Below are 22,223 nucleotides of genomic sequence, written 5' to 3' on the forward strand. Positions count from 1 at the left end.
ATTAAGTCATTAATTTACTAGAAAGAAATAAAGAGACCCATGAATGTGGATAATTACTTTTGCCTATGACTACTGATACTCATATCCTGACTTTTATGATTCTCACCCATAAAGGATGGCTTCATCTCTGGGTTTTGAGAACAAGAAAATAATATTTTCCAGGCTTTATTTTACTCAAATCTTGCTCCACAAAAACAATAATCCTCCAAAGTACAAATATTTTTGTGGGTGAGTGATGTCACTTTCTCGTCTTAGAGCTTCAGATCACTTTGTAAGGCAGGTGGCATAAAGTCCAAACTCCTTCTCTTTTTCCCAGCATATTCAGATTCCTTCCAAATACCACTCCAAGCAGACCTTCCAAGTTCATCTCTCACCAACCCCCTTTCAGGCATTATTTCAGTATAGTAGCATTTTTTGAGCATTGGTCTTTAAGTGTATCTACAACTGGGAACACATCTTGGCTCAGATACTTACTAGCTATATGACCATGGGCAAATTAAGTTCATGTCCTTAAGTCTCATTTTCTTGATCTCTCAAATGGGTATAAAAAGAGTACTTTGCTCATAGAGTTGTTTAATGTATGAAATAATCTACTTGGTCATTTAATAAATAACAATTGAGCTCTTATCGTGAGTCAGGCACTATGCTATGTACTTCACATGAGATATCCAATGGGGAGGTAAAATGGACAAAGTTCTTACTCCTGTGGAGCCAGAAATCTGGTGAAAGAGAAATCTGAATTGGCAATTGCACAATAAATGGACCTCAGTAATAATTGAAGACAGTAAGATGAATAAAATTAGCACAATTGTAAAAATTCTTTCCAAAATACAATCCTTGAGATATTGGCAGTGCTAAGTAAAAGAGAAGGAAGAGGAGGAGGAGGAGAAGAGGGAGAAGAAGGAGAAGGAGGAGAAGAAGAAGAAGGAGGAGAAGAAGAAGAAGGAGGAGAAGAAGAAGAAGAAGAAGAAGAAGAAGAAGAAGAAGAAGAAGAAGAAGAAGAAGAAGAAGAAGAAGAAGGAGGAGGAGGAGGAGGAGGAGGAGGAGGAGGAGGAGGAGGAGGAGGAGGAGGAGGAGGAGGAGGAGGAGGAGGAGGAAGAAGAAGGAGAAGAAGGAGAAGAAGGAGAAGAAGGAGAAGAAGGAGAAGAAGGAGAAGAAGAAGAAGAAGAAGAAGAAGAGGAGGAGGAAGAGGAGGAGTAGGAAGGGGAAGGAGAAGTAGAAGAAGAAAGACGAAAGAAGAAGAAGAGGAAGAAGAAGAAAGACGAAAGAAGAGGAAGAGGAAGAGGAAGAGGATGAAGAAGATGACGAAGAAGACGACGAAGAGGAAGAAGCTGAGAGTCAAGTTAAACATAAATGTGACAACAGACATCATATATTGCTCATGATACTGTCAGAGGAGTGCCTGAAACTGGAGAACATTTACTTAATTCAAAGGGTTTCACACTCCCAGTGGTTAGTTCTCAGGCAGCGGTAGTTGTCATTAGTGGAAGCCTCTTGGGCCAGCTCCAAGCCATACTCTTTGGATTCAGAACAACAAGGAACGGATGAAAATCAAATGTACCCCAATGGATAAGTGTCAAGTGTACACATCTGAATGTGGATGACAAAAACGTCCCCAAAATGGGAGAGAGAGAGAGACAAAGAGAAAAATGCACATCAAGTTAACCAAGATTTTTTTTCAGTGTGTGATTCCTTGCATTTAGTTTTTCCAGGTGTTTTCAAATATTCTGCATTTTCCCTGCATTTCCTTCAAAATCAGAAAACCACCCAGTGTTTCTCTGAATAAGGAATCAATATTGTATGAAACAAGCAGTGGTTGCGCAAAGACATTTTATGGCACACCCGCCCATGAATGAGGGAGCAGAGACAAGAGCAGTGGGCACAGTGCTCCTTTTCCTTCTCTTTTCTTGGAAGAGCTTCTAAGACTGGTCCCTTCACCTGGGTCCTCCAAGTTTTTCCCACTTCTCACTACTTCTCAGTCCCTTTCTCCACACCCTCCCTACTCTGTCCTGAAGCCATCACCCTATTTTCTTAATTTTACCTTCCTAATCCTGCCTAAGTCTGCAGTCACCCAGCCTATCCAAAATTCTCTTGCCCATCCCCTCATTGCCCCATTTTATCTCCCATTCTAATCTCCCTGGTCCACTTATTTCCACCAATCCCAGGATCGCCTCTGTCCTCAGCTGCCAAAGAGCACTGAGAACACTCTGACTCCATCCAAATGCCCATCTCCTATTTCCCTCCCTGGTCCCACATATCTGCCCAACCTTGCCCATTCTCTCCACACTCTCTCATATCCCCATTCCAGCAGCAGCCTCTCAGCCCCTCACCTGGCCCCCTGATCCCTACTAGGTAACCAGCCCCTCAAGCATTCCTCTGTCTCCCCCAAACACTCTACTCCATATCAAAGCTATCACAATTCCTCCCCCAAATCCTTGCCCCTTTCCATACTTCATTGCCTTCTTTTACAACAACACATCCAGTTTCTCATATTTCACCTCTGCCTTCAGACCCAGACTGGAATCTACAGTTTTTCTCCCTGAAAGCTCCATGAAGATAGAACCTGTGTCTCTCTTGATCTCTGCCTTGGACATGGTGAGTAATCAATATTTTGGAGTGAGCAAATAATTAAACCCATAGAAAACAGAATAAAGAAATTTAAAAATCCAGACTATGATGTGAGCACCCTCATGCTGTTGGATGTTTTTCATACGAAAATCCCTTGAAGCTGGTTTTCCTGCTCATAGAGTTTCAGCATCTGGAAGAGTCTTTGCAGGAAGGAGAGGCTTCAGCAAAGGGCTTTACCCAACATGGTAGAAGAATTGAACCACAGCTGGCCTCTGATACGTTGAAAGTTTTCTGAGCACACTGTGGGGCACAGAAGAAGTCCAGGTTTTGCAGGAATTGAGTAGCAAACATGTCCACCATGACATCACTCACATTGCTCACATGATGAATTTCTTGAAAAACACGTGACAAAGTCTTTTTTCTCGCTTAATAGCGCAAAGAATAACACTTCAGATTTCCTATGGGATAAGAGGATATAGTTCAAAATATCTCTTTTAATTAATCTGGAAATACAATATTTTAAAAATGATATATAAGACTATAGAAAGATAACCTAGAAATTTTCCTTTGAAAAAAGAAATAAGAAATTTAAGAAGCTTTTAATCGCAAAATTTCCTTGCCAGACTGACTTGTCAGGGAAAGATCAAAAGACCATATCAGACTGCATTTTGGCAGTCCCTGGTCTTTCTCAGAAGTCCTATCTCCCTCCATTTCCTAAACTCCCAAGTTACAGAAGATAAGAGCAACTAAATGCACTACAAAATATTATCTATCTGTTTCAAAACATATGTCCTGATCCCTCTGCTTCAGAATTTGTGAAGTGTTGCTTTCTGCATGGAGTCAGTCGTAAAAGAGGGCAGGTGGAAAATTATAAAAGGTTGGAAATGTTATCTACTGTTAATCACCTTGGATGTAAAGGAAGAAGCATTAAATTCTTTTCCCTCCTATCCTTACCATCCCCCATCTGAGTTATTTATTTCTAGGTCTACAGGAAGCTCAGGGTAACTTCTGGTATTGAAGATGAGTAACTTCACATGCTTATCTCTACTCAAGAAGCTTACAAATGTTGTGCTTATAAATTACAATGTACCAGTAACTTTCAGGTTCCAAACTTGTGCCACAGGATGAACGTGGTATCATGCAGACTGAGAAGGATAGGGTTGGATTAGGGAAAGGATTGGATTAGGGTAAAGACTGCAAGCCTCACACTGGAAGACTGCGTTGAAGAAGCCTTTGAAACACCAAAGGTGTCAAGCTGTCCCCTAGATCTCAGAGAAGTCAGAGGCAAATAAACATACATGGCCATCATTTGTATCTAGATGATGACTGAATCTAAGGAAGGAATATTATTGTCTGAGAGGGAAGAAGGGGAACTGAAGTTGTTCTGGAACCAATCCATTGGACAGAGCTACAAAGGAGACAGAGAGAGAAAAGCAAGAGAGAATGGAAGAAAGACACAGCATCTAGAGGGGATAAGGATGGATTGTTTCATGAGAAAGGAATGATAAACAATCAGAATTTTCTGAAAGAAATTTTTGGGGGATGGAGATCATTGTCGGTCTAAGAGACATTTGCTTTGGTGAAATGATGGGGGAAAGAAGCCGTATGTGCATGGGTGGAAGGAGTGAGTTTAAGGCAAGGAAATGGACACAAAAAGGAAAGTCAACTCTTGGCTGGTAGCTACAAGAGGGCCAAGTAGTACATGTTTGTAAGATAGAAGAGAACTGTGGGAAGAATACTGTTGAGATGAGGGAAGGAAAGAGGAAGGGGAGAGAGAGAGAAAGAGAAGGAGAGGGAGAATGTGTGAACAATAATGTAAAGACCATTGATAAGGCATGAATGATGGGATCCAAAGTGCAGGTGGAAGCACTGTCTTCAGAGAGAAGGAAAGTTGTGTCAATGATACAACGTGGAGAGGATGCAGGCTGATGTTTGCTACGGTTTGATGGCATGGAGTTCACAAAGTGTAATGGTGGTAACTTTGATTTTTCTCTGTGAAATAGGTGGTGAGAACATTTCTCAGAAAGAGGGAGGATACAGAAGACTCAGTGGTAGAACCGGTGGTTATGGAGGTTGGGTAGACAAGGTAATGAGAGAAAATGCAGGAAACAGAGTAGGCTCCTTTAAATTGGAAGGTAGACTCAAGGGATTTAAATAGCAGATGAAAGAAGTGAGAAAACATAGGTGAAAGGAGTTTGTAAGTCTAAACCAGTAAGTGTTGGTTCTCAGTAATCATTGTCATGAGTTATCCCATGTCATTACTGCTTTTCCTTCCCAGTTTTGCAGTGGGTAGAAGATACCAAAAATATCAGGTAGCCTTGTTAAGGAAGTCTAAAATACCAGCTAGCACATTTCTGTTTAGTGCATAAATAAGTACATAATCTTCCCCCAGTTTTGCATTTTTGAGGGGTGCAGCTGAGTGAATGTGAGATAAAGGGAGGTGTAGAGAAAAAGGACCAGGTAATGTGGCTCTAAGTAGAATGTGCATCACCACTTCAGATCATTGATTCTTGCTTATTGAGTTAACCATGCACAGCACACAGCAGGTGTTCAATAAGAGTGTTGATACGTGAGTCAACTTGGGCACAGTTCCCTAAGGAGTGAGAGCAAAATATATTGTTAAACAAACTTTTAAACTGAGTCCATGGCCAATGGTTAATGAGTCAAGGAGTAAACTAAGTGTGAGACACCCTAGGACATCACCTGCTTTACATCCAATTGTTCAGTGTGATAGGCATGTGCTGCCCAAGGGGATCAGTTACCGAAGTGCTCCGGGGGCAATCCATGATCTTACCCCACTGCGTCTGCAGGCATCAGACATGTCCCCACTGGATAGCATGTATTTCTCAGACTCAGCTTTGGTTTTCTTGCTCCCTTTAAACCACTTCCTCCATTGCTCCCGGACCTGCAAAGGCAAAACCCGCTCTGGGTCAGCTCACTGAGAGGACTGAGGATAGAAAGAGTCCTCAGTGGGAGTCAGACCATGGTACCTGCTGGCTGAGGAGGCAGTACACCAGGAAGATGAAGACGCCCTGCAGGCTGTTGATGATGGTGAAGAGGTAGGCCATGACATGGGCAGCTGGTCCCACCTGCAGGATTCCCAGACACCACGTGCAGCCCAAGATGAAGAGCTGAGCTGTTGCTTTAAATGTCAGCATCCTGGGTAGGAGGATAAAGGAAGTTCATGATATGCCCAGAGCAACACAGTCAAGCCAAACTCATCTTCACCCCATGGACGCTCCTTCCTTCCCCTGTTGGCAATGAGTTCTCAGACTGAGTTGTGATCAGCTTTGGTCTTTACTGTTAATGATTCTCCACAGTAGAAATGTCACTCGGGTCCAGGATGGCATCTTAATTTGGACTGAAGAGGGTAATGACACTTCATAATGTAAGTTGCAGAAATTTTATGATGCTCCCTAATTTCATTCAACCAACATTACTAAAGAGGTACCATGTATCATTCTCTGTGCTGGGGTCCAGGTATTAAAAATAACAAAGGTGAGATTTCTATTTTCATAAAGCTCACCATCCATTCAATTGACTAATACAACTGAACAGTAACATGCAAAATTTGGAAAGGATGATAGAAACATGAAAGAAATAGCACCAAATATGCACAAGGGTTCCTGCAGCAAAGGATGCCCAAGCCTCCTAGAAGACTGGACATTCACTAGGATTTTTTTCCCCAGAGAAAGGAACGGAAGAGGGGTGAGAAGGAGCCTAAGCTGAGGGTAGGGTGTGAGCGTGTACTGGATTGTGGGAGTGGTCACAGAGCTTCCTAAGTGCTTCACGGGAACATAATTGTTCTTTGTGTTTTTGCCATGGGGCTGCTGACAAAAGTCCAAAGAATATTTATCAACTAATGTCAATTCTTCCTGTTGCTGAGGGAGTCAAAGCTGGGATGAGAAATGGACACAGCATACCACTGAATCAGAACTGGCTGCCATAGGACAGCTGCCCCTGTTTTACTCCAGGTCCCCTCAGAAGACCCTGAGAAGGGACATGGGGAAATGCTCAGGCACACAGCTTTGCTCTCGGGACCACACATCTGCAGAGTTGTCAGCCTCTTCTCCATCTTACCTTGTGTTCTGGAGGGTGGACATATCACTGTTGAGGGAAGAGAGTTTGCTTTTCAAAATCCAGAGAGTCATCAGAAAGAGAGCTAAATTGACCTTCAGGAAATCACAAAATGTTTATTGAATAAAAGTTCAATCCATTATCCAGCCTGTCCAACATCAATTCCATACTTAAGTAGTTTCCATGTCTAGTAATAGTGTTTGAGTGTGTAGTTTTAGGAATAGTCTTAGAAAACCAAACCAAACCCATAATAGCCCGGAAACATTCCTGCTCCTGCCCCCCTCCCCCAACCCTGCTTATAATTCTGCTCTGATGACCCTCAGATGAGCGTTAGGGATGCTTTGATTTCATCACTCACAGAGAAGATGGCACAGACTGGTCCAAGGAAACCCCATTTAAATCCCTTTTCTGAGTGGAGCCAGCAGCTGAGCAAGGGAGAGAGTGAAAAATAGCCCTTAGGGATCTAGAACAATTATGTTAATTCATTCATTCATCAACAAATATTTAGTGTCTCTTCTGTGACAGGGTCTGTGGTTGGCTCTGAAGATACAGTGGTGAAGAGAGTAAACACAGTCTTAATCCCCACAAATCTCACGTCGGTAGGAGACACAATTGGAAACACAGTGACGGCAAAAAAAAAAAAAAAAAAAAAAGGGAGGGCAGAGGCTATGAGAATGTATCCTCGAATGGCATGCTTAGTTTTGGTTAGAGAAGATTCTCAAAGGAAATTATATTTTAGCTGAGATATGAACAATGTGTGCATGTTACTGAGACAAACAGTGTTGAAGCAGGGAAGATGTCTGTAAATGTGTTAGTTTTTGAGAGTCCTGTGAACCTAAAAGAGCTTCAAGGACTTTTCTTGCACTATTCAGTTTAATTTTCTTTTTAACAGCAGCAAAACCCTTCCACTGAGTTTTGGGGTTTTTTCAATTTTATGGATTTACTGAGATACACATCACATACCAAGAAATTCACCCATTAAAATTGTACAGTTCAGCAATCTTTAGAATATTCAGAGAGTTGTGCAACCATCACCAGAATCTAACTTTAAAACATTTTCATCTCTTCAGAAAGAAACTTCTTTTAGATTAGCAGTCACTCCTCATTCCTATTTCCATGCACCTAACCCCCAACCCTAGCCCCAGGACACCGTTAATCTACTTTCTGTCTCTATGGATTTGCCTATTCTGGATATTTCACATAAATGAAATCATACAATATGTGGTCTTCTGTGACTGGATTCTTTCACTTAACGTAATGTTTTTAAGGTTCATCCATGTTGTAGCATGTCGTTACAGCTAAAAAAATTTTTTTAATGGCTGAACAATATTCCATTGTATGGCTAGGCTACATCTTGTTTGTTTCCAGTTTTGGGCTATTTTGAATAATGCTGTTGTGAGTATTCATGTAAGTTTCTGTGTGGACATATATTTTCATCTATTTTGGGCATATACCTAAGAGTGGAATTGCTGGGTCATGTGGTAGCTGTATGCTAAACCTCTTGAGAAACTGTCAAACTGTTTTTACAAGTGGCTGCAATTTCATTCCAACCAGCAATGTCTGGGGATTCTAATATTCCCACATCCTTTCAAACACTTTTTATTGTCAGTCTTTTTTATTTTAATCATTTAATCAAATGGATGTTAAGTGATATCTCATTTTGTGGCTTTTAATTTGCATTTTCCTAATGACTAACTATGTTGAGAATCCCTTCATTCATGTATTGGTCATTTACGTATCCTTGAGAAGATGTCTATTCAAATCTTTTGTCCATTTGTGTATGACGTTGTTTGTCGTTTCTTGTTGAGCTACTCAATTAAATTTCAACCACAGTCAAAAGCAGAAGTTCTCTTATTGAGTAACGGTAACTGAGCCATAAAGAGCTTATGTCTATTGCTCAAAGTTTGAAGGATAGACAGTGACAAAATTCACTTGATCCAACATTAGGGTAAAGTAGAGAGTGAAGCAAGACATTTCAGGACAATGGAGAGTGCAGTGAGACATTTCAGGACAATACAGTACACAATGAGAAAAATGTAAACAAGAAGGAAATTAAGTGCCCAAGAAGGACACCTGGAAATGGTATAGTTGAACATAAACTTTAATGGCATGTTATGGTTAAGAGTGCAAATTCTGGGAGATTGACTTCCCGAATGGAAGAGTGAGGATGTTGATAAATGTACTCTCCTCCTAAAATGACAAACATACAAGAAAAACAGCTAAAACCAACCATTTCAAAATCCTGGCAATGACCCAAAGCCACAGAACAAACTAAAAATAGTTAATCCAAGGGAAACTATGGAGCCGCAATAACTGGGAAGGAAGGAATCTGTGATATTATAACTTGGAGTTATTTCCACTCCTTCTCTCCCCAGTTTAGTGCTACAGCAACCAAAAGTTGGTAGCACTGCGGACAAGAAAGAGATCTGACTATTTTGTGAGCTCCGTTAAAAGCATCACCATCCCCAGAGCACAGTCAATATTTTTTCCAATCCTTTAGCTCTCTTTAGGAATTCTTTATTCTCCAGATTTTGTGGCAATTTGATTCGACTGAGAGCTCTGAAAGTGAGGACCAATGAGCCTACCCTTAGGGAGGGCATTACTGAAACAACAGCAAACTACTGTCACATCTCTGGCTGCACAAAAAGCTGTGGTTTCAGGTGGAGTCACCAAGAACTTGTTGGGTCTCATAGGCATAGAATACAGACTTGTGGTTGCCAGGAGGGAGGTGGGTGGGAAGGGACAGGATGGGAGTTTGAAATTTGTAGATACTAACACATATGTACAGAATAGATAAACAAGTTTATACTGTATAGCACAAAGGGAAGTATATACAAGATCTTGCGGTAGCTCATGGTGAAAAAGAATGTGAAAATGAATATGGATACATTCATGTATGACTGAAAAATTGTGCTCTACACTAGAAATTTACACAACATTGTAAACTGACTATAACTCAATAAAATTTTTTTAAAAATTTTTTAAAAAAGAACTTGTCTGGGAATTTAGAAGGAAATACTGAAGAACCAAAGGATCACAGGGAATTTTGAAAATCTCTGAAATATTTCCGGAAATCTAAGGATGCACAAACATGTGCCCATGCTCAGGGAAACCCTGGGGGGAAAATAAGGAGAAGTTTCTCATCTCTGGCTGACCTTGAGAATTTGTAGAATCAGGAATCAAAAGTACAGATGGTTACATAAACTTCCTGAAGTTTGAGGGTGTGATTTCTCACACAGATAGCTTTGTAAAAGAGTGCAAAGCATATAAGCAAGGCATAAGATCAACAAAGAAATAGAATACTTAACACAATAACTGAAGAGATCTAACAGATTTTTGTTGCTGTAACAACAAAAACAGACATCTATGGAATATTCCACTCAAAAACAGAAAAATGCACATTCTTCCCAAGTGCATGAGGAACATTCTTTAGGATAGGACAGAGCATTAAAAGAGGCCTCAATAAAATTAAAAGGATTGAAATCATACAAACTAGTTTTTCTAACCACAAATGAATAAAATTACAGGTTCACAACTGAAGAAGATTTGTGAATTTTATAAATGTGTAGAAATTAAAGATTCTCCTAAGCAACCAGTAGGAATGGTCACTGATTTTCAACAAGGATGCTAAGACAATTCAATGAGGTAAAAAAAATTTTCAACACATGATGTTGGAAAAACCAGGTGTCCACATGCAAAAGAACAAAATTAGGCCCCCTGCCTCACACCATGCACAAAAATCAACTCAACAGCTATCATAGCCGTAATTGTAATACCTAAAACTATAAAGCTTCTAAAAGAAAAAAACTGGAGTAAGTATTTGTGCCCTTGGGTTAGGCAATGGTTTCTTATATATGGCATCCTAAGCATTAGCAAAAAAAACAAAAAACAAAAAACAAAAACAGAAGGAGAGGAAGAAGGAGGAGAAGGAGAAAGGGAAGGGGAAGAAGAAGAAGAAGGAGAAGAGGAAGGGGAAGAAGAAGGGGAAGAAGAAGGGGAAGGGGGAGAAGAGAAGGAGAAGGAGGAGGAGGAGGAAAGAAGGAGAAGAAGAAGACAGATAAATTTTGAATTTTGATAAATAGGTGAATTTTATACTATGTGAAATATATTTCAATAAAAATGTAAAAATATTAAACTAATATTAAAAGCTGAAAACAAAAGCAAGCTAAGGAACTTGAGTCCCGGAATTTGAATTGAATCCCAGCTTGGCTACTTTCTAGCTGTGCACTGTGGATATTTACTTAAACTATTTGTGCTTCACTTTACTCATCTGCAAAACGGAGCAAATGACAGTATCGACTTCATGGCATTGATGTGAAGATTAATTGAATCAACACGTGTAAAAATGGTAACAAGAGTGTCTGGCACAAAGTACCTTGTAAATCTTAACTAGAATACAATCTATTACTTTGATCACTTAAATTGGCTCTATTATAAGTGAAAAATTGGAACATCCTATAGAATTAGGATAAAGAAGAAGGTTAGATTTTTCTACATGATGTCCTAAATGTTTCTTTTGATTTCATCTTTGCTATTTGAAGGACACAGATTGAAGATGTTCTTCTTAATTATTGTCATTTTCCACCAGAAGGATGCCCTGGGGATTGTAACTTAGCATCTCTCTATGTATTATGCTCTGGCATAATCAAATGCTGTTGGTTCTGTAATACCATGGTCATGCTGAAGAAGGTAAAGACAGTGAAAATTTGCTTTTACCGGGTGGGTGTTCCGTAAAGATTTGGCCTGGTTGCTGCAGAAATGGCCACAATCACAGCCGGGACTCCGTAGCCCACAGGGAACATCAACCACTTCATGAACCTGTTCACACCGGAGTAGTTGACCACCGTCAGGTTGCGTGCAGTGAGGAAGAGGTGCAGGCCCTCCAGCAGCATCCAGGTGAAGGCGGCCAGGTAGAGGTAGTGTAAGGCACCGGCTACGATGGCGCACAGCACCTGGGGAAGGAGGGAGGTGTCACCAGGCGGGGCTGTCAGGGTGGGGCACAGCCCCGGGACCTCTCCTATACTTTGCCACTGGGGAAAACGCTGGTGTATATGAAGGAGTTGTCACTGGAGTTCTGTTAGTTAAATGAGAAATTGGCTACTTACCCATCTACCCTTACCTGGAACTCAAGGCATTTTATTAAGTTGTCCAAGGCAGCATGGCTTCATGAACTCAGCATCCTCTAGGGAAGGGCAGAGCAGGGGGTCTTTTGAGACAGTATAAGTACCTTGATCTGAGTTCGGTCAATGGCTGTGAGGAAGAGCAGGTGGGCCAGGAAGAGGCAGATCGAGAGCTGCAGGTGGAGCGAGGTGCTGGTGTTCTGGATGGCTTTGCACAGCAGGAAGGTGAGGGCCACCAGGAGGAGGCACAGCAGAGAGAGGCCCAGCCCCACGTAGGTGATCACAGCCAGCGCAGGATCCTCCTCCTGGGACCCAGCAAAGAGGAGACCGCAGTCACACTTTCCTGCTCTGGGGTAATGACCCTTCCAACATTTTAATTTTTACTTTTTGGTGTAGAAAATTCAGAAATGAAGGAATAAGGTAAATTTGTGATGTTTATGGATAACTTTCTCCAGGTTGTGAATGTTAGAATTTTATGGGATCTGAATGATTAATTCTGACCTTGGAAGAATTGGAGGCTAAGGAGAGTCCTTAGTCAAGATCAAGCCCTAGAACTCAGCAGAGTTTTTTTTCCTTTAAGCTTTTGGGTATGACTAAACTTATGTGTTACCATGAGAGGTTCACATAGGCATGAATCTCCATTTGAGCACCATCCTCTACCCCCATCATGTGATGCTGCAGACAGAGTCCGTACCTGGAGACTCAATGTCCAGCTATCAATGCCCTATCACAGACTCCACCCACCTCATCCCTGCAATATCTGTTCCTGGTTAGTCTCTAATCCTTACTGATTTAGAACTGGACCCTAGGTTAAAGGAGGAAAACCTCTACACTTCAACAATGGTGGTAGCTTTAAATTCACATTCCCCTGCCTCTTTTTGCAAACAGTCCTACATTTATGGAGAGAATAAAAAAAAAAAAGAAAAAAAACAGCGATGAATTCCATTTCCACGTAACTAGTGGAGAGAGAGAGAGAAGGAGAGAGAAAGAAATGCAAACATTAAGGAAAATAGAGGTAAGTGTTCAAAGTAAGTGCATCTGGATAAAGAGCAATTGAATATTATGTACACTGTTTTTAATTTGCAACATACCCATAAGTTTGAATTTTTTCTGAATGAAATGTTAAAAAATAAATAGCAAGCCATGCAGATAATTCTGATGCATACTAAATCTTGAGAATCTTTGCTGTAACAACAAAAACCTAATTTCTCTACTGTCTAAAGGGTTCTCCCAAATCTGTTAAAAAGTGCGTCATCAAGCCAATAGAAAATGGACCAAGAATGTGAACAAATTGTTTCCAGACATAGAAATACTAATGGCTCTTAAATAAAAATGTTCATTTCCACTCATAATAAGAAAAACACAAAAGTTTTCCTGGATATATTGACCTATCAGATGAGTAAAGATCCAGAAATTGGGTAATACCTTGCAGTGAGGGTGTGAGGGATCACACACTTTCATATAATGCTGGAGCGTTCAGAGATGCAGCCTCTATAAGTTGGGAAATAGAAATATCTACCAACACATAATTCTGATTTTGACCCAGTATACATCCTAACTGAATGCTGAAATACGAGAATAATGAATTATATGTAAGTCCTTGCAACGTTATTCATATTAGCAAATGATCAGAAACAAAACGCCCACTATGGGGAGACTTGATGTGTAATTTATGGCTTATTCACGTGAGAGAAGGCAATGTGGCCATAAAAATGATGGAAGAATATCTTTGTGGATAAAAATAGAATGATCTCTCACACATAGTAAATAAATAACCCAAAATGTACAGCAGTGAAAAATGACACTGCATGAGGGAAAAAAGCAGGGAAGGGGATCAAGGACAAATGCATGCATTTGTTTACAGATATAAAATACCCATAGAAAAATGTAGAGGAAACTGACATTGGTTGCCTGAAGCAAAAAGAAATGGCATCTGGGGTTAGGGGTAAAATGGAGAATTATCAATGTTTCCTATATTATTCTGTTTGAATTGAAAAACACAAATATTTAAACTTTTCAATCAATATAAAACAGTGTAGAAATAAAACTATTAACACTGTGTTATCTAGTGACTTAGCAGGAGGAAACATGGCCTTGGGGGAATTGTTCAAACTCCTGGGGGCTCCTATGATCCAGCCATTTGGCTAGGATCCTTCTCATGCTGACTTTCATGTGGGTGCTCAGAGTAAGTATCTGTTAGCCAAGGCACCTGGATGAATCTCTGGTTTTGATGATCCAGAGAAAATAACCAGCTCACGTGACCAGGGGAGGAAGCAAAGATGGCTCCCGACCCACCTGGACTCACTGGCTCCCCCCGCCCGCTCTGACCTCTGGCATCACTGAATCTTCCATTCTGCAGAACCCCAAGCACCCATGTCCTGAAGGCCCCTATGGTAAGCAGAATTCTAATTTGGCAACCCTATCCCTACCCCAGCTTCTTCCAGACTTTCAAACAAATGCCAGTCTAGGTGCTGCTGTGAAGAGATTTTGCTCATGGCTTTCAAGACCCCCATCACTTGACTTTAAGTGAGGGAGTTTATCTTAGGTGGCCTGACCGAATCAGGTGAGCCCTTAAAAGATCTGAGCTATTCTTGTAGAAAAAGATTCAAAGTTTGAGAGAGTTTTGATGAAAGGGAGCTTCTCCTGCTGGTCTCCAACAGGAAGGGTGATACATTTTGAGAGGGCCCAGGAGAGGGCCACGTGAGAAGGAATGCAGGCAGCCCCTAGGAGCTGAGCCTGGTCCCCTGCTGTCTGACTACAAGAAAAAGAGATCTCAAACCTACCACCGCAAGGAACTGAATTCTGCCAAAAATCAGGGAGCTTAAAGGAGGACCCCAAGCCTCTGATGAAAGACTTGTAAAACCCTGAACAAACAACCTATCTACAGCATGCCTGTTTCTTGACTTGAAGAAACTGTGAGATAATAAATTTGGGGGCTATTTTTTAGCTGCTACATGTGCAGGAATACGTTACATGGCAGTAGACATTGAAGGCAGCCCCTTTGACGGCTCTCACCTGCACTTCGTAGTGGACCATGAGGACGGCAAAGGCACTGAGGTGGGTGCATTGGCAGGTGGTGCTATTGTCTCTGGTGCCCACCGTCCTGCAGCCTTTGGTGGCCCAATGACCATTTCCATTCTGGCCATGCTCCCAGAAGACACAGAACACTTCCTGCCTTGGCCCAGGGATCACTGACTATAGGAACAGGAAGTAGGTGTGAGCTGGTAGATCTGATGCTCAGAAATGCTGACCCAAAGCTGGCTCATGGATGGTCCCCTTGGGATATGATGCAGCCATGGGAGAGCCCCCCTGAAGCCCAAGGCTGTGTGTAGTACTCAGTCCTCTCCCACACCCACAGCTCCATCCCACCAGGACTCACATGTTGGAAGACAAAGGTGACTGGGGAGCTGAGGTTCTGGGTGTTCTTGTTGCTGATAAAGGCGGAGATGACATCTGACAACAGGATGGGGTGGATTTCCTGCAGCAAATCCTTGTGTGCCTCATGCAGAACTGCCTGTTTCTCTGTATCCAGGACGAGGGGGGCCTCAGCCAGCAACTTGCCCATCCCTGGAGTGGAGATAAGTCCCACCACCACAGGACCTGCAGGACGAGGGTATGGTTGACACACTGCAATACCCAACAGGACTCCCTCTTCTTCAGATGGACTCTTTCCTTTTGACCCACCATATCCCACACTTCGCTTTAAACTTCAGTTCTTTATTTGTCACGTCTTTGGGAATCTTGTCCCACTGTGAAGTCTCAGTGACCTTCTCCCTATCTCAGCCATTACCTGAGTCACCAGATTCGTGCACTGTATCCCAGGTCAGCATCATCTTTGTCTGATTCTGAATCAAGGTGATATTCCTGTCTCCTTGGTCCTGCACCTCCAGGGACAGTGCTGTGAGTTGTGGGAGTTAGATTAGTAACTGTGACTGTAGCTGTTGCAGTCATGATACCACTATAGTGCCATTTTATAGAACATCTGTTTAATCATATTGTGACCATTATTGAAATAGCTCCCTCAATAATTTTATTCAGATAATTTTAAATGATGATATAATGACAGTTAAAGCTGATTCAATCACAATATTACAAGCTTATTTAGCAAGAGTGAAAATAGAATATTATTAAAAGTAGCTAAAATGATAAGGTGTGTCATAGTGCTTAAGGCTTCTGTCACTGTTGGTAATAACCATATAGTATGTTATAGTACAAATAATGCCATTATTTTATATAAATTATAATATCACACATAATATTTGGTATACATAATAATGGTACATATATATGTATGAAACCAAGCAGGACCCTGCGGCCACCCCCCCACCACAAAGTACAAAGCCCCTCCATGTCCTCTGCCTCTTGTCTGTAGAACAGCTGAAGTTTCCCAAGCCTCCCTGAGCCACAGAAGAGCCCGGGCAGTCAACGGGCAAGAGAGTCTCAGAATCTTTCAGTATCTGGTGCACATTCCTGAGTTGTTTTGTTGCAGCAAAGTGTGTTACAGCTGAGTGTTACAGCTCAGTTGTGACAGCAACCAGGATCTGGGCGAGAGACCAAGCAGCACTGAGAGTTGGAGAACTCAGGTTTATTACACCAGCGGGCCCAGAGGAGTTAACACTCTAAGCTCTGGACCCCATCTGTAGGTTTACGCAGCCTTTTATAGGCTACCAGTCTAGACTTTGCAACATTTTGCAACATCATATGCAAATAAGGTATAACAAAAGTGACTAGTTAGGAACAAGCTTTGTAGAAATGAACCAGTCAGGAGTGAGGGAAATGGACCAATCACAAGTGAGGGAAATGGACCAATGAGGAGTTAGCTCAAGGAACCAACAGAATCTTAGGAGTAAGTTCCACTTTCCTAGAAGCAAGCCGTTTTAGAGTTTAAAAAGTGAGGCAATGCCGTTGGGCCAGGGAACCAAATGGTGCTGGCAGAACGGTGGTGGCCCTGCCTGGGGGTCCTGCTGTCTTTTTCATGGGGCTTCCCACCTCAGTTTTACAGACACTATCACTGCCACCAGAGGGGAAGAGATAACTGCACGATGGCCAGACTGCAGCCATGACGTAAACTGCTCCATCTATGGCTAGTACAATTCCAAGAACTGGCCTCAAGAGATTGGGATTAACATAATTTCTCATAATAATCTATATCTTTGTGAGCATCAAAATAATTGTAGCTTGCTCTGCCTGTCTGTGTAAGGGGGTAACTAAAATTTTCAGCTAACAGATTCTACAGACCCATGTCGACATCTTCCACTCGAAGATATATGGTGCCCTATGTCAGCATGAAGATGTTACAGAAGATGACCTTCGCCTCTAACCTTATAGAATGGAATGATGTCTAACAGTAGGGATTTGTAAGCAGCAATTTTTCCCCTTTCCTGTTTGCCTATTTCTGTTCCACTTAAACCTTAATTATAAAAATGAGATCACTAGATAACATTTAACCTAACTCCTGAATCACACTCTACTGAATGCACACAGTATCTTGCCTAGCTTGTTGATTCTTTCCCTGGATTAAAAGAAGTAGGAATGAAGAATTAAGCAGCTAAGGAATGACTAGCTCTCTGCACCCAGGATCCCCCTTAGCAATCCTGCAGGCAGACCACATGGACAAGACAACATCTGAAGGAAAGTACTGAGGAGTCAGCCAGCCTGCACACAATGGGAACTGATGCAGAACTTGACCTGCTGCCTTAATGATTCACTGAGAACCTTTCCCCTTTTCCACTTTTCCCCTTTAAAAACGATCATGGCTGAGCAGAATCTTGGGAGTTGGTTTTGGGGATACAAGTCTGACTTCTCCCCAGATTGCTGGCCTTCTGATTGAAGCAAACTGTCCTTTCTACCAACACTTGCCTCTAGAGTATTGGCTTTCGAGCAGAGAGCATCGAGACCTGAGTTGGGTAACATGTATACTGTCTGAATTTACAAAGAATTATCAGAAACTATGAGCAAATTAGGTAACTGTAGTGTAAGCCCTGGCTGTTTGCTTGCTCGTTTGTTTTGTAATGCTAGTGCTTGACTTAAGCTTTGTTTGCCCAGGCAGCCATGTCAAGGAGGCACCCACTTCAAAGACAATAAACACATTGCCAGCCAGGGGGCTGAAGGGCCAGGCCACTTCTTCCTACTGAAACTCCTTACTTTTAGAGATCTTCGTTGATTTCAGTAACTGACCATTTATGCTACTTGTTTCTATCTCTTCCCACACTTCAACATTTTTCATTGATTTATAATCATTTCACAATGTTGTGTCAAATCCCAGTGCAACTTCCCACACTTTAAATTCCGGATCTTATGTTTTAAATTCACCAACAAAGGGTAAGCCCAAATCCTAGGTCCCCACCAACCACTTCAGTAAAAGCAGAACCCCAAGCCTATGTGCTCTCGCTCTCTCTTTCTCTTTGTGACTTCACTGTGTGGCCCCAAGTGAACTGAGTAATTTCCCAGGTCTTATAAGTAATAAAACTTTATTTTCTTCAAAGTTTCCTGATAGTTATTGCTGAAGGGCATCTTAATCACAATAAGAAGTGTAATTGAGAAAGAGCCTATGGGGCCTTCCCAGGACACCCCTTCCCGCCATGTCATCTGTTTTAGTTCCTCTCTGAAGTACTTAGACAACAGTATCTGATGCACATTTCCTGTGTTGTTTTGCAGATGCTAGAACCCCCAGCAAATTGAGGAAGTTAGGTACCTGATGACTAAGCTCACAGTAGCCCTCAGACCTACTGGGGAGTGAGAATTGATATGACAATCACCCTGCTACCTCACCATCAGCCCGTCAGAGAATTGTGCAAGAGCTGGTAACATACCCTGAGAATTCCCTCCCTCACTTTGCCTTTAAAAAATGCCTTCCTGGAGCCCACTGGGCAGTTCAGGTGTTTTGAGCACTACCTGCCCTGAACTCCTTGTCTGGCATCTTATAATAAACACTACACTTTCCTTTACCACAAGCTGATGTCAGTAGACTGGCTTTACTAGGGGAGGGGAAGCAGACCCACGTTTGGTTCAGTAACAGAAACGCAAGGGCCAGTCCTGCCACAACACTGGTTGTTGATAGGCTGAGGCCAGCACAAAATAACCTAGATGAAATAGACAAATTACCACAGACACACACACTACAAAAGTAACTGAAGAAGAAGTAGAAAGTCTGAAGAGATCTATAACTAGTAAGAAGATTGAATGAGAAATCAAAACTTCCCAACATGAAAAGCCCAGATCAGAATTCTACCAACCATTTAAGGAAGAATTGACACAAATTCTTCTGTAAACTCTTTCAAAAAATAGAACAGGAAGAAACACTTCCTAAATAGTTCTATGAGGCCACTGTTAACCGGAAAACAAAACCAGAGAAACACATCAAAAGAAAACAAAACAATAGACCAACATTCTTGTGAACATAGACGCAAAGATCTTCAGCAAAATATTAAGAACAAATGTATCCAAGGAGGCTCAAGACTTCTACACAGAAAACTACAAGAGATTGTTGAAAGAAAGTTAAAACCCTAAAATAATGGAAAGACATCCTATGTTTATGGATGGGAAGATAATGTTTTTAAGATGGCAATATTCCCCAAAGTGATATACAGATTCAATGCAATACTAACGATATTCCAACAGCATTATATTAGTTTTTGCATAAATGGAAAGGTTCACCTTAAAATTCATATGGCATTGTAAACGCCCAAATACTCAATCTTGAAAATGAAAAAGATAGATGGAGTATTCACCTTCCTGATTTCAAAATTTTCTACTAACCTACAGTATTCAAAATAGTATGGTAATGGCATAAAGATAGATATATAGACCAACAAAATAGAATTGAGAGCCCAGAAATACACCCATACGTCTATGGTCAATTGATTTTTAACAAGGGGTGCCAAGACCCCTCAACAGGCAAAGAATAGTTTCTTCCATAAATGATGCTCAGACATCTGGCTATCCACACAGGGAAAAAAAGGAAGTTGGACCCCTACCTCACACAGTACACAAAAATTACCTCAAAATGGGTCAAAGATCTACATTTAAAAGCTAAAACTAGAACAGTTAGGAGAAAACATAGAGGTAAATCTTCGTGGTCTTTGATTTGGAAGTGGATTCTTAGATGTGACCAAAAAAAGCAATAAAAGAAACAACAGATAATATGGACTTCATCAAAATGGAAACATCCGTTCACTAAAGTGAAAAGACTATGAAGAAAGTGAGAAGGCAATCTATATCATGGGAGAACATGTTTGCAAGTCACATATCTCACGGGGTCTACTGTTAGAATATGCAAGAAACCCTTACAGCCCAACAACCAAATGCCAAATAACAGAGTTTAAAAATAGGCAAAGGATCTGAGAAGGCATCTCACCAAAAAAGATACACAAATGTTTAACAATGACCCGAAAAGATGTTAAGCACCTTTAGTCACTAGGGAACCGCAGATGAAACCACAATAAGATATCACCTGACATATACTAGAACAGCTATAATGAAAACAAAACAAAATGGAAGTAACGAGTGTTGCTGAGGATGAGAAGATGGGAACCCTTGTACATCGCTGCTGAGGATGAAAAATGGAAAAATAGCCACTTTGGGAAACTAATTTTGTAGCTTCTCAAAAAGTTGATCATGGAACTACCATATCACTCAGCAATTCCACTCCCAGGTATGTACCCCCCAAGAACTGAAACCAGTTATTCAAACCAATACCTGTACACCAGTATTCATAGTAGCACTATTCACAACAGTCAACAGGTGGCAACAACCTACATGTCCATCAGGGGATGAATGGATACTCATACACAGTGGATTATTACTCAGCCATAGGAAGGAGTGAAATACTGATACGTGCTACGACATGAAATACCCTCGAAAACATGCTAAGTGAAAGAAACTAGACCACCAGGTCCCATATTGTATGATTCTATTTAAACAAGATATCCAGAATGGCAAATTCATAGAGATGAAACAGATAAAGGTTGCGAGGGGCTACAGGAAAGGTGCAGAGCACACTTTTGGGATGATGAATATATTTTAGAAACAGAGGTGAGGATTGTACAAATCTGTGAATGTATTAAATGCCATCGAATTTTATATGCTGGTTAAAATGGTGAATTTCTATTAACATGAAATTTACCTCAATAAGACAAATCATGCTTCAATACCAAGTAACACTAAATTAATGTTCTTCCAAGTTTAATAATTTGCTTTCTTTTGGAGCTGTTTATAATTTATTTTAAATTCTTTATTATTTCATCTGCTGATACTTTATTTTACAATGAAAATGCGTATTACTTACAGTTTTTTCATTTCTTTTTAAACTTTTTTCTCTCTTTTTTCACTGAACTATAATTGACCTAGAATATTACATTATTCTGTGTAAAACATACATTATTCTGTGTAAAACATAAAACATTCAAATGTACAACACAATGAATGATTCAATATTATTATACATTACAAATTGATCATGACAAGTCTAGTTACTATCTGTCTCCACACAATATTGTTAACTATATTGCCTGTGCTGTACATTACATCCCTTTGACCTATTTATTTTGTAACTGGAAGTCTGTACCTCTTAATCCACTTCACATATTTTGCCCTTAACTTTTTATTTTAATTTGTTTATGAGATTAACACTAAGATGCCAGCATGATCACTTGGCTCTAGTGGGATTGGAAGGGGAATGAGGCAGGGGAGGGACAGAGCAGGAGCCTGGGGGCAGTCCCAGGTACTTACCTGGACCTGTAGGTGAACTGAAGGTCAGTGGCCCATTGGGCAGGGCTTTGCTCAGCCCTCTCAGGACATCCTCCAGGCCAAAGAGTAGGTTAGTGGCCACAAAGTGCTGCTCTGATCGGGGTAGGGTTTCTAGATCCCTAGGGGTCTCCAGCAGATCACCCACCTCCTGGATGAGGTCCTGGGAGGGGAAAGGCAGGGACAGAGAGCCAGTAGCCCATGCACCAGAGACGCTGCATGAAGACATTACCCACTCAGCCACAGAAAACAGAGCCAAGAGACTGTTTGGGTAATACAGGTGGTAGCAGGTGGGATTCCCTGGGTGGTCTTTGCCCCTGGAATCCAGCCACTCAGAGTTCAACCCTGTTCATCAATGTCAAGGATGACATAAACCAGGAATATATGCAGGAATAGCAAGAGGAAAGGGCATTAGTCAGTGCAAGATGATGTCTAACAGTGAGTACAAGTTCCTGCTTCTCCGCTCTTCCCACCCACCCTGGGAGAGGCGGGTCCTCGGAGCAGTGCGCCATTGGGTTGGGATCTGTCTCCTCACTGACCAAAGCTTCCCCAGGCCTCTATGCCTCAAGGCGTTCCACCTTGCCTCGCCTGGGTCCTGCCCTTACCTGAATAGTGTTCTGCACAGAGGCTGGACTGAAGTTTTCACTCAGATCCTGAAGTCTTTTAAAGAAGTGGGAGAGCCTCTGGGGAGAAGGAACACGAGGGAGTCAGAGG

At 41.4% G+C, this 22,223-nt stretch overlaps 1 protein-coding gene across 5 annotated transcripts in view; it reads right to left on the reverse strand.

Moving 5' to 3' along the window:
- Positions 1-581: 581 nt before the first annotated feature.
- LOC105074555 (adhesion G protein-coupled receptor E2-like) overlaps positions 582-22,223 on the reverse strand; it is a 30,093-nt gene continuing 8,451 nt past the window's right edge. For 3 of the 5 annotated variants that reach the window (XM_074350578.1, XM_074350576.1, XM_074350574.1), the window contains 12 exons: positions 22,115-22,192; positions 21,495-21,672; positions 15,556-15,663; positions 15,145-15,365; positions 14,781-14,960; positions 11,873-12,070; positions 11,362-11,597; positions 7,004-7,070; positions 6,649-6,740; positions 5,559-5,727; positions 5,363-5,473; positions 582-3,026 (listed from right to left, as the gene is read on the reverse strand). In XM_074350578.1, coding sequence (XP_074206679.1) covers positions 3,018-3,026; positions 5,363-5,473; positions 5,559-5,727; positions 6,649-6,740; positions 7,004-7,070; positions 11,362-11,597; positions 11,873-12,070; positions 14,781-14,960; positions 15,145-15,365; positions 15,556-15,663; positions 21,495-21,672; positions 22,115-22,192 — 1,647 coding nt within the window. In that variant the 3' untranslated portion in view covers positions 582-3,017. The remainder of the gene's footprint in view (positions 3,027-5,362; positions 5,474-5,558; positions 5,728-6,648; positions 6,741-7,003; positions 7,071-11,361; positions 11,598-11,872; positions 12,071-14,780; positions 14,961-15,144; positions 15,366-15,555; positions 15,664-21,494; positions 21,673-22,114; positions 22,193-22,223) is intronic. The other 2 variants (XM_074350577.1, XM_074350575.1) reach the window with 2 other exon arrangements.

Source organism: Camelus bactrianus, chromosome 22 (assembly GCF_048773025.1).
Source record: "Camelus bactrianus isolate YW-2024 breed Bactrian camel chromosome 22, ASM4877302v1, whole genome shotgun sequence".
Taxonomy (NCBI): domain Eukaryota; kingdom Metazoa; phylum Chordata; class Mammalia; order Artiodactyla; family Camelidae; genus Camelus; species Camelus bactrianus.